This window comes from Rhinatrema bivittatum, chromosome 2, assembly GCF_901001135.1.
Source record: "Rhinatrema bivittatum chromosome 2, aRhiBiv1.1, whole genome shotgun sequence".
Classification (NCBI taxonomy): Eukaryota; Metazoa; Chordata; class Amphibia; order Gymnophiona; family Rhinatrematidae; genus Rhinatrema; species Rhinatrema bivittatum.
Window position 1 is genome coordinate 226314339 of NC_042616.1, and position 15370 is coordinate 226329708.

Below are 15370 nucleotides of genomic sequence, written 5' to 3' on the forward strand. Positions count from 1 at the left end.
CACCTGTCCCAGCCAGCCCCAGCCTCCTTGCCAGCCTGTACTCAGCTCCATAGGTCCCAGCCAGCACCAGCCGCTCTGCCAGCCAGTACTCAGCCCCACAGGTTCCAGTCATCACCCAGTTCTATACTTTCCTGCCTGCATCACATTCCTTCCCAGCCATTATCAGAGACTCTCTGGCAACCCCTGTCTCTCTCCATCTGGAGGCACCCCTGCAGGTGGTGTTCACTACATCTGACCACTGCCTAAACCAGTGGCGTAGCCACGGGTGGGCCTGGGTGGGCAGGTGCCCACCCAACTTAGACCCAGGCCCACCCAACTGGCACCGGAACTGCAAGGCTGTCGCGGGATCCCATCCCCGCGACAGCGAACAAGAGAACCCACGCCTCGCGCGCCATCACGGCACACATGGGGAAGCGCTGCTGCGGCCGTATGGCCAACCGGTCTTCCTGTTCGGGGGGGGGGGGGGGCGGAAGCGCCGCACGCAGCTTCCGCTTCCTCCCCCCAATGCAGGAAGATCAGCTGCCTCTCCTGCTACCACCCGTTCTCCTGCTATCTTCGGACCAAACGGCCTGCCGAACTTCCTGTTTGGGGGAGCGGAAGCGCCGCGTGCAGCTTCCGCTTTCTCCCCCAAAGCAGGAAGATCAGCTGCCTCTCCTGCTGCCACCGGCCTCCTGCTATCTTCGGGCGTCGGGCGGTATGGCCCGCCGATCTTCCTGCTGGGGGGGGGGGGGGGAGGAAGCGGACGTTGTGCGCTGCGCTTCCGCTCCCCCCCCCCCCCCCCCGACAGGAAGTTCGGCGGGCCATACCGCCCAACGCCCGAAGATAGCAGGAGGCCGGTGGCAGCAGGAGAGGCAGCTGATCTTCCTGCTTTGGGGGAGGAAGCGGAAGCTGTGTACGTGCTTGAATGTGTATGTGTGGACGAGAATGGGAGTGTGTGTGGGTGAAAACTGGAGCCTGGGTGTGTATGTGGGTGAATGGGAGCTCGAATGTGTGTATGTGTGGTTGAGAATGGGAGCCTGGGTTTGTGGGTGGGTGAGAATGGGAGCTTGAATGTGTGTATATATGGGTGAGAATGAGAGCCTGGGTTTGTGTGGGTGGGTGAGAATGGAAGCTTGAATATGTGGATAAGAATGGGTGGTTGAATGAGTGTATGTGTGGGTGAGAATAGTACCTTAAATGTGTATATGTATGGATGAGAGTGGGAGCTTGAATATGTGTGGGTGAGACTGGGAGCATGGGTTTGTGGGTGAGAATAGGAGTCTGGGTTTATGTGTGTGGGTGAGAATGGGTGCCTGGATGTGCGTCTGTGTGTGCATAAGAATATAAGCCTGGGGAGGGGTGAGAAAGTGAGAACTTGAATGTGAGCTTGGGGGGGGGGGGGGGGGGGAGAGCATATGAGAGTGACAGCTTGAGTGTGTGAGAGGGAGTCTGTGAGAGAAAGCGTGTGTGTGTGTGTGTGTGTGTGTGTGTAAGGGAAGAAGACAGTAATAGAAGAAAGACACTGAAAAGGAATTAGGAAATGAGCTATAAGGGAAAAAGAGACCAGGACCAACTGATTAGAAAAATACAAAGATCAGACAACAAAGGTAAAAATATATATCTATATTTTGAGATGTTAGCAATTTAAATATAAGCAACACAACCGCTCTCTCAAAATTTATGGACAGGTAGGAGCCGTGTATAAAATCGTAATAAGAAGGCTAAAGTACCACAAATCACCGTGAATTATGTTTGTATCATTAAGTAAACCTCATACTTAGGCGTAGATGTGAATACTATGCTGCATAATTTGGCATTATTTATCAGTAAAAAAACAACTAGTAGACCTGCATGCCTACAGCCCACCCATGTTAACCTTGTGCCCACCCAAAAAATCAATTCTGGCTACGCCACTGGCCTAAACGTAACACAAGCACTTAGCGCAGGTGATTCAGAATTCTGACCGGATGCACAGGTTCTTTCTAGGGGGCACCACCCACAAGATCTCGTTATATTTTGACGATAACCTTTTTTATTTAACTCTGGTACCGGATTCGTTGACAGAGCTGTGGCGTCTTCTGGAATTATATGGCTCGTTTTCTGGTTACGTTATTATAAGAAATCTGAAATCATGCTTGTGGGCAGTGGAAATCGGAGTATGGGGTATGGAAATGTTTCAACGGGCCCCCGTGGGGTTTAAATATCTGGGCCTCTGGGTCCCTAAAGACATGTCCCGACTTTATCAAGATAATTATGTCCCTCTACTTGCTAAGAGTTTTGTCTGGCTATTCTCAGCTCCCGCTTTCTATGTTTGACAGAGGTAACTTGATAAAGATGTTTATTCTGCCTCACCTAATCTACTACTTTATGCATTTACCTTGCGATATACCTTCCCAGTCATTCCAGCAATTGGGTAGCACGGTGTCCAGCTTTATCTGGCAGGGTAAACCATCCAGGCTCAAATATGCAACATTGGTTAAACACAGGGATGTTGGGGGGTTGGGACTCCCTGATTTCCCATGGTATTATTGTGCTTGTAGGTAAATTTGTTTGCGGGAATGGGTGGGTGCTGACCCTCCCCAAGCCTCGACAGAGATTGAAAGGGAGGCGGCAAAGGGGCGCAGCTTGGCTTCTTTATTGTACTTACCATCCTAGTCTTCTAAGTGCCGGACCATCTTACAGGACCGTAAAATAATCTCCCACACCCTTCGAATTTGGAGGTGGGCCCAGCACCTTATTGTTGGTCTGGAATCACTTTCCCTATATGATCTCCCTTATTCGCAACCCCCAGGTTTCACCTTGTACTTTTTCTCCTGATATGGAGCACTGGGAAACATCAGGACTGCGGTTCTTGGGTCAATTGGTCGAGGATGGGCAGTTCCGATCTTTTACAGACCTATTAGGTTCCTTTGACATTCCCTCCTCTACTCGATATCTTTATATGCAATTACCCAGGGATATATCTAGAATTTTCCATAGGAGTGATCTGCTGCTCCTCCAGACCTCGCCACTTGATTTCAGTTTAATACATTTCCTTCTGCTCTGAACTGGGAGGCTCGGTAACTACTCCAGGGCTGATTAATCAATGGAAAACAGATCTGCATTTTGATCTGGAGAATTGAGACTGGAAAGCTATATAGAAAAACTCTCGCCAGATCATTAAATGTTGTAAGGGACAGGGACTGCTTTTCAAGCTGGCTTGCAGGCTGTACCGCACACCTTTTTTTTTTTTTTTTTTTTTTTTTTTTTTTTACAAATTTAGTTATTCTGGGGAGGATTGCTGGAGGGGTTATGGACAAGTCGGCTCGTACCTTCATATGTGGCGGGACTGCTGGAGAGTTCAGGCTTTTTGGGCTGCGGTTGCGGGCTGCATATCAGACCCTTACTTTTCAATATATTTATAAATGATCTGGAAAGAAATACGACAAGTGAGGTAATCAAATTTGCAGATGATACAAAATTGTTCAGAGTAGTTAAATCACAAGCAGATTGTGATAAATTGCAGGAAAACCTTGTGAGGCTGGAAAATTGAGCATCAAAATGGCAGATGAAATTTAATGTGGACAAGTGCAAGGTGATGCATATAGGGAAAAATAACCCATGCTATAGTTACACAATGTTAGGTTCCATATTAGGTGCTACTACCCAAGAAAGAGATCTAGGCGTCATAGTGGATAACAACACATTGAAATCGGTTCAGTGTGCTGCAGCAGTCAAAAAAGCAAACAATGTTGGGAATTATTAGAAAGGGAATGGTGAATAAAACGGAAAATGTCATAATGCCTCTGTATCGCTCCATGGTGAGACCGCACCTTGAATACTGTGTACAATTCTGGTCGCTGCATCTCAAAAAAGATATAATTGCGATGGAGAAGGTACAGAGAAGGGCAACCAAAATGATAAAGGGAATGGAACAGCTCCCCTATGAGGCAAGACTAAAGAGGTTAGGACTTTTCAGCTTGGAGAAGAGACGGCTGACGGGGGGATATGATAGAGGTGTTTAAAATCATGAGAGGTCTAGAACGGATAGATGTGAATCGGTTTTTTACTCTTTCGGATAATAGACTAGGGGGCACTCCATGAAGTTAGCATGTGGCACATTTAAAACCAATCAGAGAAAGTTCTTTTTCACTCAACGCACAATTAAACTCTGGAATTTGTTGCCAGAAGATGTGGTTAGTGCAGTTAGTATAGCTTGTTATTAAAGGAACTTAAAAGTGTGTCCTAACCACTAACCTTGGTATATATCAGGTGTAGTGCATAGGTGTGTGTCCCTCTAGATTCCTAATTAATATGAATGATACTCCCACAAGCATTCACTAGTTACTCAAACAATAACATCATAACTAATTTTCACTAGGTAGCTATTAGCTCTATAATGGAGCTATACAGATACCTGCATTATAAAAAAGACCTACTTCATAATAGCATGATCACATATGTTATCTTTCAGAGTCAAGTAATTACATAATAGTGGTATAACATATAAAGATAAGTACACAGAGAGACCAGTATGAAAGTACTATGTTTCTCATATACTACTAGGTATACTGGGCAAATCTTTTCAAGCTGTGTTTTAAAAAAGGCTTGGATAAGTTCTTGGAGGAGAAGTCCATTACCTGCTATTAATTAGGTTGACTTCGATAATAACCACCGCTATTACTAGCAACGGTAACATGGAATAGACTTAGTTTTTGGGTACTTGCCAGGTTCTTATGGCCTGGATTGGCCACTGTTGGAAACAGGATGCTGGGCTTGATGGACCCTTGGTCTGACTCAGTATGGCATGTGCTCACTCTTTAGACCCTAACCCGGTACTAATCTTGCTGGGCCGTTGGCCAAATTGTCTTACAATGCGGGATTGCAGGAAGCTGGTGGGGCATCTCTTTCACGCAGCTCGTCTGATGGTGGCTCACATGTGGAAACTGACCCCCTTCACTTCAGTGTTGGAGAAGTAAAGTCACCAAAATTGCCTGGATGGAGACACGTACCAGCTTAAAGATAAACCTGACTTTTATAACAAGGACTGGGGACCATATTGGGTATGGCGAAAGTGGGAGGCAGATTCCTCTGAGCTACCTGCTGGGGAAAATTGCCTTTAAGACAGGTTGTGAGTTCTTATTTGTAACCTTGGATATGATGCCTGTGCTATGTTTGTAATGTATTTCTTGTTGCTCTGTGTGGTTCAAAAATAGTTAAAAAAAAAAAAATGCTTTCCAAAAATAAGGGTCATTAACTAGGATATATATACAAAAAAGAGAGAATACTAAGTGTGACAATTCATTCTAAATGGCCCAAAAAAGAGACCACAAAAAGGAGAGGCGAGAGAGACAAGAGTAAGAAGAATACAGTGGACCCTCGAGTTACAACCGGCTTGACTTACAAAACAACTTGGGTTACAACCAAAATTTTAGTTTTGACTTACAACCAAAGTCTTGAGTTATAATCTGAATGCCGGCCAAGGCCATGTGTATCCGCTCGTGTGTGCGGTTGCTTCTAATTGGGCGGTTTTTCCTGGTGACCAAGGAAGCTTCTGTGCAGCAGCAGAAAGGGAGTGTAGCACTCAGCTGGCTACAGCAAGGTATCAGGAGGGGAGAAATGAGTATGCTGGGTGGGGGAAATGAGTGTTTGGGGGCCAGAGATGTGCTCTGCGGGGGTGGGGAGGGGGGAATTAGCCACTTCCTCCCTTCCTACAAGGCAAAGATGTCAACTTGAATGGTGAATACAGTATGAAATTGTTGTTTCTGGTAGGCTAGGCACATTTTATAACTTTTTGGTGAGTACACTAGGAAAATTATAGGTGTTTCTGGTAATTACGCACATTATACAAACCTTTTTTATTATGAAAATGTTAGGTGCTTTGGGAGGTTCGGAACGCATTATGGGTATTTCCATTATTTCTTATGGAAAAAATAGTCTTGACTTAAAACTAACTTGAGTTACAACCAGCCCTCTGGAACGAATTGAGTTCGAAAGTCAAGGGTCCACTGTACACATAATGCGTATTAATTGTATTGTAAGGAACATTACTATATAATATCGTTTTCACTCACAAAGGAGCAGAGGTCAAAGTAAAAACCTGAGAAGACCTATTTGATAGTCTTTCAACTAAGAGGCCTCAAAATAAGAATAATGAATTACACACTTAGCGGGATATCTTAAAGAAAAGATACCTCCAAGCCCAATAACAGCATCTCTAAGTTGGAGGAAAGTTTTTCTCCGCTCCTGGGTCTGCTGACAAACATCTGAAAAGACCCAGACCTTATTCCCTGTAAATACAAAATGTCTGGAAAAAAAAAAACACAAAATCAAATTTTTATCCACCTCATATAAACAAGTGACCAATAGGGTAGCGCAATCATCAGTAATAACTTCAGTGGATTGTTCCAAAAAGTTTGTCAAATTTAAACTAACAGATGGTTATATTCCACCAGATTCCCCTGTCAAACTCTTTCTTAAAAGACAGGTAATAAAGTTTAGTTACAGAGGGAAGAGTCTTCTGAAATACCAAGACCTTCTTTCAAATATTTAAGTAATTCCAAAGGAGATGAGTGGGGATCTGGGAAAATTGATAAAATGCAAATTTAGTATTCTAGATCTATTTTCAAGTATCTCAAGACTCCTTTGAGTAGACAAATCCTCTTTAATAGAGGCAGCATTAAGTCTTGAAGGGAATTATTTTGAGATTCCAAGGCTTCAATTCTCTGATCTTGATTAATAGAGGAATATTGTATCACATTTAATTATCCCTTTGTAACTTCCAGAGAAGATGAAAAGTCAGAGTTGTTTACTCAGTTTTCTCAAGGCCAGTGATAGCTTTCCAGATGCCTTCTAAGGTTACAGAATCAGGCTTAATCAGGCTAGATTTCAAGAGTCAAATGGACTGGAAGAAAGAAACCTCAGGAGTTGGCGATTTGTTAGCACCAGTGCCAGAAATAGCAATATGGAAAGATCCAGAAAAACCATACCCAAGAACCTGAGGAGGTGGAGGGAAATAATCAGGGTTCAAAGATGTTTCAGGCTCAGGTAGAATAACTGCTATCTCCTTAGCAGAATCTACAACCAGTGCAGCACTTGATATGGATTTGTCAGCGGACCAAAGATACCAGGAATAGTTGATTGTGAGAAAGAAGAGGGTAGGGAGGGACACATAAGAACATAAGAAATTGCCATGCTGGGTCAGACCAAGGGTCCATCAAGCCAACCTTACATCTTAACCATTGCAAAAAGAAAGGAGGAATAAAGGGGCCTGGAGAGTCACATTTATAAACGAGCAAAATCCTGTTATGGAGGACATCCTTGTCAAGGGGTGCACCCCTTTGGCATGTGGCTTCAGTGCACTGGTGGCGGAGCTCCACAGGGCACCTCCTTTTGCTGGCAGATTGGCTCCTCCTCCCGATGTCTGAAATAGCAGCTGGGGGAGCCTCGAGCCGAATGATGGTCCGGGCATGGATCAGGAACAGGTAGAATTCTCCTCACTCCTCCCCAAAGCTGGCCTATTTCTATATGGCCATATAAAAATACATAATTATAAGAGCCATTGTAGCATGTATAGCTCACATTGACTCTAATCCTCTTCAAGAAATTTTCAGAGCAGCTGCATGGAGTTTAGTCCGTACTTTTGCTTCTCACTTCTGTTTGGATATTGACCGTCGCCAAAATAAGAAGTTTGGTCAATCAGTACAAAGAAATCTTTTTAGTACTTAGCTAAATTTTGTCCAGCTTCATCCTTCCAAAGCCATTTTTGAGCTGGTGTTCTCAAATGAAGTATGGATAGGGGACTCATCTTACTTTTCAGTAGAAAAAACAAAGTTGCTTACTTGTAAGTAGTGTTCTCCAAGGACATCAGGATAAGTCCACACATACCCTACCATCTCTCCTTGGAATTCAAATTGTGTTTCTTGTAAGCTTGGATATGACTGAGGGGGCCACATGGCACATGAATGTGCAGTGCCAACCACACTTGAGCAGAAAGCCTTTCTAGCTCAAGCTAGTAAAATTCCATACTCTGCACCATTGGAGGATATCACCAAAAGGAGTGACTGATTATCCTGCTGTTGATGGAGAACCCCTGTTACAAGTAAGTAACTTCATTTAGCTAATGTATTAATAATTGAATGTATAATGTCAATGCAGTGAAAAATAAAGGTGAAATGAATGTGAACGGTGTTTTTAATAAGAATGTTTTAAATTATTATTTACTTGGCCTTAAAGTGTCCAAATATTGTCTTTAAATACTTGAGTATGCAGAAGCATAGTTTCAGTAATGCTTACTAAAGTAGATTTGTAGAAAGGGTGTGTGGGCATGGGGTTCATGGGAGAGGGTATTATCTGTAAGGGTAGGTGGAGTTGTAGGAGGATGTGTATGGATGGGGGTGTGTGGTGTGAATAGTATTTATAGAAGTGTATGTGTTGTGGGTTTGTGTGAGTTGGAGTGTACAGGTTTGTTAAGGGTATGTAGAAATATTTGTATGTGGTGTTTGAGGCTATATAGGGAGTTGGGTTGAGAGTATTGTGTATGTAAGGGGTGATAGAATTATGTGGAGGTAAGGGGTATGTGTAGTATGTGTACGTGGAAGGTGAGGGGGTTGTCTACGTTGGGGCATGGATGTAGGAGTTTGTGAATTTAGATAAGATCTATGTATGGGAGACAGGTGAGTGGGGGTGTATGGTATGTTTGTGTGCCTATGGGGCATAGCTTTGTGTGTGTGTGTTGGGGGGGGGGGAGTTGTGATCGGGAATAGTGGGTGTTATAATATATGTGGATTTATGTGTGGTGGGGTGGCTTTGAAAATGCCTTTTGGTATCATTTGTTGCCAGTTGCTTCAGATATTTTCCTCCTCTGCTTGTGTTACAACATAAGTACCATGCTAGATCAGATGAAGGTCCATCAAGTACTTATGACTCACACAGTGGCCAGTCTGAGTCATAAGTACCTGGCAGTTTTCTCAGATGTTGATCTGTTTCTTGTATCTCACTCCCAGGGATAAGCATTGGCTTTCCAAATCTATTTGACTAATAATCATTTAAGGATTCTTCCTTTAGGAACTTGCCCAATCCTCTTCGGAATCCCACTATGTTAGTTGTTTTGACCACATCCTCTGGCAAAAGATTCCATAGCTTGATTGTGCAATGAGTGAAAAAAAATGTTTCCTGTGAAATGTTTTAAATCTGCCAGTTGATAGGTTTCATGGATTGCCCCCTAGTGTTCTTTGAAAGGATAAATAACTGTTCCTATTTACCCTTTTTACCCCACTCATGATTTTATAAATTCCAATCATCTCCCCTCTGTCTTTTTTCCAAATTAAAGAGCCCTAATCTGTTTAGCCCCTTTATCAATTTTTTTGCCCTTCTATGTTCCTTTTCTGTGTCCACTATGTGTTTTTTGAGATGGGGATGACATTGCACATAGTACTCAAGGAAGGGTTTGAATCTTTACAAAGGCATTATGATATTCTCAGGTTTTTCTTTTCCTTTCCAAATAATTCCTAACGTTCATTTACCTTTTTGACCACCACCTCACACTGAGCTGAAGATTTCAAAATATTGTCCACATGGACTCCAAGATCCTTTTCCTGGGTGGCAGCTTCTAAAATGGAGCCCAACATAGTGTACTTATAGTTGGGATTAATTTTTCCTACCTGCATTACTTTGCACTTGTCCATATTAAATTGCATCTGCCATTTACATGCCCATTTTCCTAATCTCACAAGGTCCTTCTGCAGTTATTAACAATTTGCTGCTATCATATTGATTCGAAACAGTTTGGTGTTGTCTGCAAATTTGGTCACCTCATTCATTTCTTTCTCCATATTATTTATGAATATGCTAAATAGCACAGCTTCCATTATAAACCCCTGGGATCCTAAACTGACCCATGTAGTCTTACCCTCCGTTTCCTGTCTTTTTCCCAGTTACCAATCAACAGTAGGGCACTGCCTCCGATCCTAAGCTCTTTGCATAACGGCAGGGATAAATGTGGAAAAGAGGATTTACATTAGACAACATCCAACAAGGGATTGATCTATGCAGTCTGGGTAAACAAGCATCGGGGTAACATGCTTGATGCAGCGATTACTGCCCTTAACCATTAAGCCTTATGCTCACCTTTGATGCAACTCCAACATTACTCTCTGCATCAATGGCAGGGGATGGCAGGAAATTTGAATCAAACAGTTACCAACAAGGGCCCTGAACTTGGTGGTTGGTGAAACAGATAAGTATGGGAAAATAAGTGTGGGAGCTTGCTGGGCAGACTGGATGGGCCGATTGGTCTTTTTCTACCGTAATTTCTATGTTTCTATGAGTCTTTCATGAGGGACTTTGTCAATGACTTCTGAGAATCTAAATATACTATGATGATTTTCAAAGCTGCTTGTACATGCCCATATATACATGTATAAGAGTGCACACAAAGTTGCTACAGTATTTTATAACGTGCGTGCAAGCAGTATGTGCAGGTTATAAAATGAGTACATATGTGCACAAACATGCTCGCAAATGTAAAAACCACGAGTCGCGCAAGTTCGGACTTACCCAGATAAATAGCAGCAAAGCCAGATAAGTTGCAATTTGTCCGAATAAATAGCGGCAAAGCCACTACCTAGCCAGCTAAGTCAGAAAAGTGCTACTTTTCCATCTAAGTAGCACTTTCCAGATTTATCCAGCTATATGAGAGTTGGATAAGTCTAAAAACGGTGCTACTTAGCCAGAATAATCTTAAAATGCTATAGTCTAAATCAAATAGATAACCAGTTAAGTCTAGATAAGTAGTGCTTTTAGACTTAACTGGTTATCTATTTGATTTAGTCTATAGTGTTTTAAGATCATTCTGGCTAAGTAGCGCCTTTTTTTTAGACTTATCTGGCTATCTTACGTAGCCCAAGTCCAAAAAGCACTACTTCATGTGGATGATTAGCACTTTTCAGACTTATCTGGCTGTGATTGATGCTACTTAGCCAGATAAGTTGGAATTTAGCTGGATAAGTGTATTCATAGTTTTCAACCTCATCCAAGATAGTCACATTTTCTTCTTGATTGAGTTTTTGTCTCTCTTTAGAGTTGTGGTGCCAACAGATGAAGGACATCAGTCTTTTACATAATTCTTTCCAATATTCCATTTGCTGAAAAGCATAACACAATAGGGAAACCATACAAAGACATGGCTTCTGTAATGCTTTCCAACATAAATTTTTAGAAACAGGGTGTGGGGTGTGATGGATGGGGAGGATTTGTTGTAAGGGCTTGATTGGTGAAAATGGAGGGTATGGATATATGAATGGGATATTGATTTATGTGGCTGTGGGATTGTGTTTGGGGGGGATGTTTGTGTTCATGTTTGGGATTTTTGGACATGGGAAATATAGGGATGTGTTTGGTGTAGGAATATCTCGGGGATGAATGTGCTGGGTATATGTGTGAATATGGGTAGTTAGGATTTTATAAGGCTTTTGGGTGGGCTATGGCTGTGCATGTAGGTAGCCAATCTGGTTGTGAGGTAGTATAAGGAGGAAGTATCAGTGGGTAGGGTTGTGTGTAAGTTGAATATGTACATGCTTATATTTGGAGGTATGGGTGGATATGTAAATATGGAGAAAGGGTTAAGTGGGTGTGTAGGTGTCAGGGTTTGTTGGAGGATGACTGTATTTTGTTAGGTTTGTATGGGAGGGGTAATATAGGACAAGGTTATGTATGTAAGGGAAGGTGTGGGGTGTGACTTGGGGGGGGGGGGGCATGACTGTGTTAATGTATAGATGGGAGATGTGGTTGTGGGGCTATGAGGTGTGGTTGGGGCAAGTATGTCCAAGGTGTATCAGGGATGAATTGAGAAGCTGTGGATTTAGTTTTCCAGTCTCTGTGGAGAGGGGATGTAAGTATAGGTGAGTAAGAGTGTGCTGGTAGCAGGTATATGGGGGTGTGAAAGATGAGTGGATGTAGTGTGAATAAGAATTTGCCAGCAGGTTAAATGTGCCATTCTTTGCTAGTTCAATCAGTTGTTTTGCCAGTCTCTCTTTTTCTGTCTGTTATGCTGGTAGGGAGTGGGGAGGGGGATCTTTTTGAATGGAGCATTGGTCAGCATTCTAATAATTCAAATAGCTTCTAAAATATTTCCATAGAAATCAATGGGCACTTTTTTTTTTTTGGAAGCTCGGTTCTCTGAAACTACTGATCTGATGCTTCTGGTTTTCACAATTGTTCAAGGGGTTCCATTTTCCTTCCTGCATGTCAAATTTGGTGAATTTCAGTACTACTTTTAGAAAGTTATTTGCCTGCAGACTTATATAGATCTTTTACATAATTCTTCTTATAAATGAGAGCAGTTTTTATTGATTGAAATACTACATTACTAAAAGTTTCTCACTTTCCTGCACCAAGAGGCCAGTCTGCCATTGGCTGTCATCTTTTTATGTTGTATTGATTTTTCTCCCTTGCTACTTCAAATGGCTGCAATTTGCATGTATTTTTTTGGAAAAAAAATCTCATTATTTATAAATTGACTATTTGTTTAGCAAAGCTAGACCATGTTATAGTATACTTATATTCTGTTGGTATATAGCACAGGAATATGAATTCATGTGGTTGAATAGACCTCTTGCAATGCTACTTAATATTTTGTATAAAACTGTGATAACCACCAAATTATAACTCATAAAATTAATACCAAACAGTTTTCAGAGTCATTTACCCAAGTAAATTGTCTTGCCTGCCTGGCTAAAAGTACCCCTCTGCTTTCACAGCATGAGTATTTTCAACCACATTAAACAGAAACGCTCCCTCAGGAGTCAGGATAGTAAAATAGCATGTGTACAGTTGATTTTTAATTGTATATCCACTATTTTGCCCTCATTAGGTCACCTGCACAAATAGATATAAAGTATGCAGCCGATTTTAGCACATGTATTTTGTGACTACTGTTTTTCAAAGGGAAACAACACAGGTAGCTTCATTTTCAGAATTGCCCCCAAAATCTCTAACCTCCTTCAAAACAAAATATTCTATGGGGCAATATAAATATTTCACAGAAGCAGCTCTGAATAACCTTGTTTGTCTCTTTATGAATTATAGAAAGTTTGTTGACCATACTGCTAACATTGATGCTATTGATCCCAGTAATTACATTGAAAGCTGACATTGTCTCTTCATTTTTTGGATTATACCAAGAAGCCATTATGAAACAGTCTCCAGTAAAACAATTTAATTTGTTAACATTTGTCTTAAATCTGCTGTTCTGAACACATTTTCTAGGGCAGCTTATATACATTAGAACATGGTTATAATTATGGGGAAAATAGGAAGTAGTTATGATGTAAATTCAAATCATGGGTTACATTTTTATAACACTGTTCTAAATCATATCTATTCTTACAGGGGCAAGCTGATCTACTCAAATATGCTAAAACAGAGACTATAGACAACCTAAAACAAACCCATTATGCTGCTCTTTCATGTGGTTTGAATAAACCAGGTACTGGAAATGCAGAAGCACTAAAACCTCGACGAAGTCTGGAGGCCATACCTGAAAAAACAGGAGAAGAAACTTGAGACTGAAAAAAAAAGAAAAAAAGCCTTTATATTTTGTACTTAAGAGTTTATAACTCTGACATTTGTAGCTGCACAGGGCATTTGCTTTGCACTTGAAAATTTAAAAGCACAACTGGAGAGGCTGCCTATCATCTTCAAAAACTGAGAATGTACACTATGGAATTGTGTGTGAAAGGAATTGTTCTTTAAAATATAAATTGTTGACCAAAATATGTCTACACAATGTGACAATTAAGCAACAAAGTGCAATTCTCTTATTGGAGAAGAAGACAAAGATTTTCATATTTAAAAAGACAAAAAAAGAAAACAAGCTTTAAGTAGATTTTATTTGATAATTTGGCATTTAGAAAACATCCACACGTTTCGCAGAGTGTCATTCTGTTATGAAGGATATGAATTGCAATTGGGAGTTTGTGTGCTTGTCTGAGCCATAATGTAAATAAAAAGGAGAATGTAACTGGGCAGTTGCCACTAAAACTTTGGTGCACAATGAGGCGAATTCAGTAAACTAGAGTAAAGTTTTAACATGGAAAACATGTATTGTTAGTGAATAGCCTCCATGGAAGAAAATGGGATGTGTAGTAAATAATGCACATTTTCCAAATTAAAACCTTATTGCATTTTAGTGAATCAGCTACTGTAAGGGAAAAATTGTGCAAAAATGAAAATGTGCAATCAGTCTGAAATATTCTGTATAAAGAAACTAATATAATCCTGTCCTAAGAACTTTTGCAAATATGTATAACTTATGTAAAAGCGACCAAATTGCAAACATGCTGTAAATAGTTTTTCATTTTGTGAAGTGGTGTTCACATTAAAATGTTTTATTATACCCCTTTGTGAAGTGGTGTTTATGCTAAAATGTTTTGTCATATTATACCCATGCAAGGAAAGCTTTTCACTTTTTAACCATTTATTTTCTAATTTAAAAGCATTGTTCCTAAAGAAAAGAAAGTACTTGAGTGCCAGGTTTGCCAGAAATTGGATGATCTCATTTTTGTCATTTGAGACAGACAATTTTAAGAAAGGTGTAGCTAAAGTTCTAACTTTAAAAGATACCAAATTCTTTTAGTACGTATGAGCTGATAATGCTGCAGTCTTCTCGATTTTAAACTGCAATATATTGAAAGAATTATTGAGTTCTTACAGCAACTGTGACATTTTTTAAATCAGGGAGTATAATTTTTTTCTCACAGGACAAGCAGGATGGTAGTCCTCACATATGGGTGACATCAGGATGGAGCCCAATCACGGAAAACTTCTGTCAAAGTTTCCAGAACTTTGACTGGCCCCTACTTGGCATGCCCAGCATGGCACTAACCCTGCAGCCAGCAGGGGTCTCCCTTCAGTCTTCTTTTTTCCACGCAGCAGTAGCCTCGCAGTTTAGGAGCTCTGAAGAGATTCCTGACAGGAATTTTCCTCACTAAATTATCTACAGTTAAATTGCCCCACAGGGGTCCCTCCTCTAACTTTTCTCTGGCCGCGGTACTCCGGTAAGTTTTTTGACCGTTTTTCCGTCGATTACCGTTTTTTGACCGTTTTTCCATCGATTACTGTCGTGTTTGGCCCTTGCAGCCTACTGGCCGTCGACCGTACCGCGGCTCGATTTTTTCTATGGCCATGGCGTCTGGGTTCCGTCGGACTGTACTCGCACCATGTCTATCACAGACCCCCATGGAGTCTGTGTAATGTATTTAGGCCGTGAGCATGATGTCCTGACTTGCACCAAATGTGCCCTCATGACACCTAAAGGTCGCAAGGCCAGAATGGAGAAGATGGAACTCCTCTTCCGTGCTCAGACCCCGTATAGCTGCATATCCCATATAGCTGCATATCAGTTATATATGAC

The 15370-nt window shown here is 41.4% G+C and overlaps 1 protein-coding gene across 9 annotated transcripts in view; it reads left to right on the forward strand.

Annotated features, from left to right (window-relative positions):
- PLCL2 (phospholipase C like 2) overlaps positions 1 to 14353 on the forward strand; it is a 375002-nt gene extending 360649 nt beyond the window's left edge. For all 9 annotated transcript variants that reach the window (XM_029589255.1, XM_029589256.1, XM_029589251.1 and 6 more), the window contains one exon: positions 13348 to 14353. In XM_029589255.1, coding sequence (XP_029445115.1) covers positions 13348 to 13521 — 174 coding nt within the window. In that variant the 3' untranslated portion in view covers positions 13522 to 14353. The remainder of the gene's footprint in view (positions 1 to 13347) is intronic.
- Positions 14354 to 15370: the final 1017 nt, after the last annotated feature.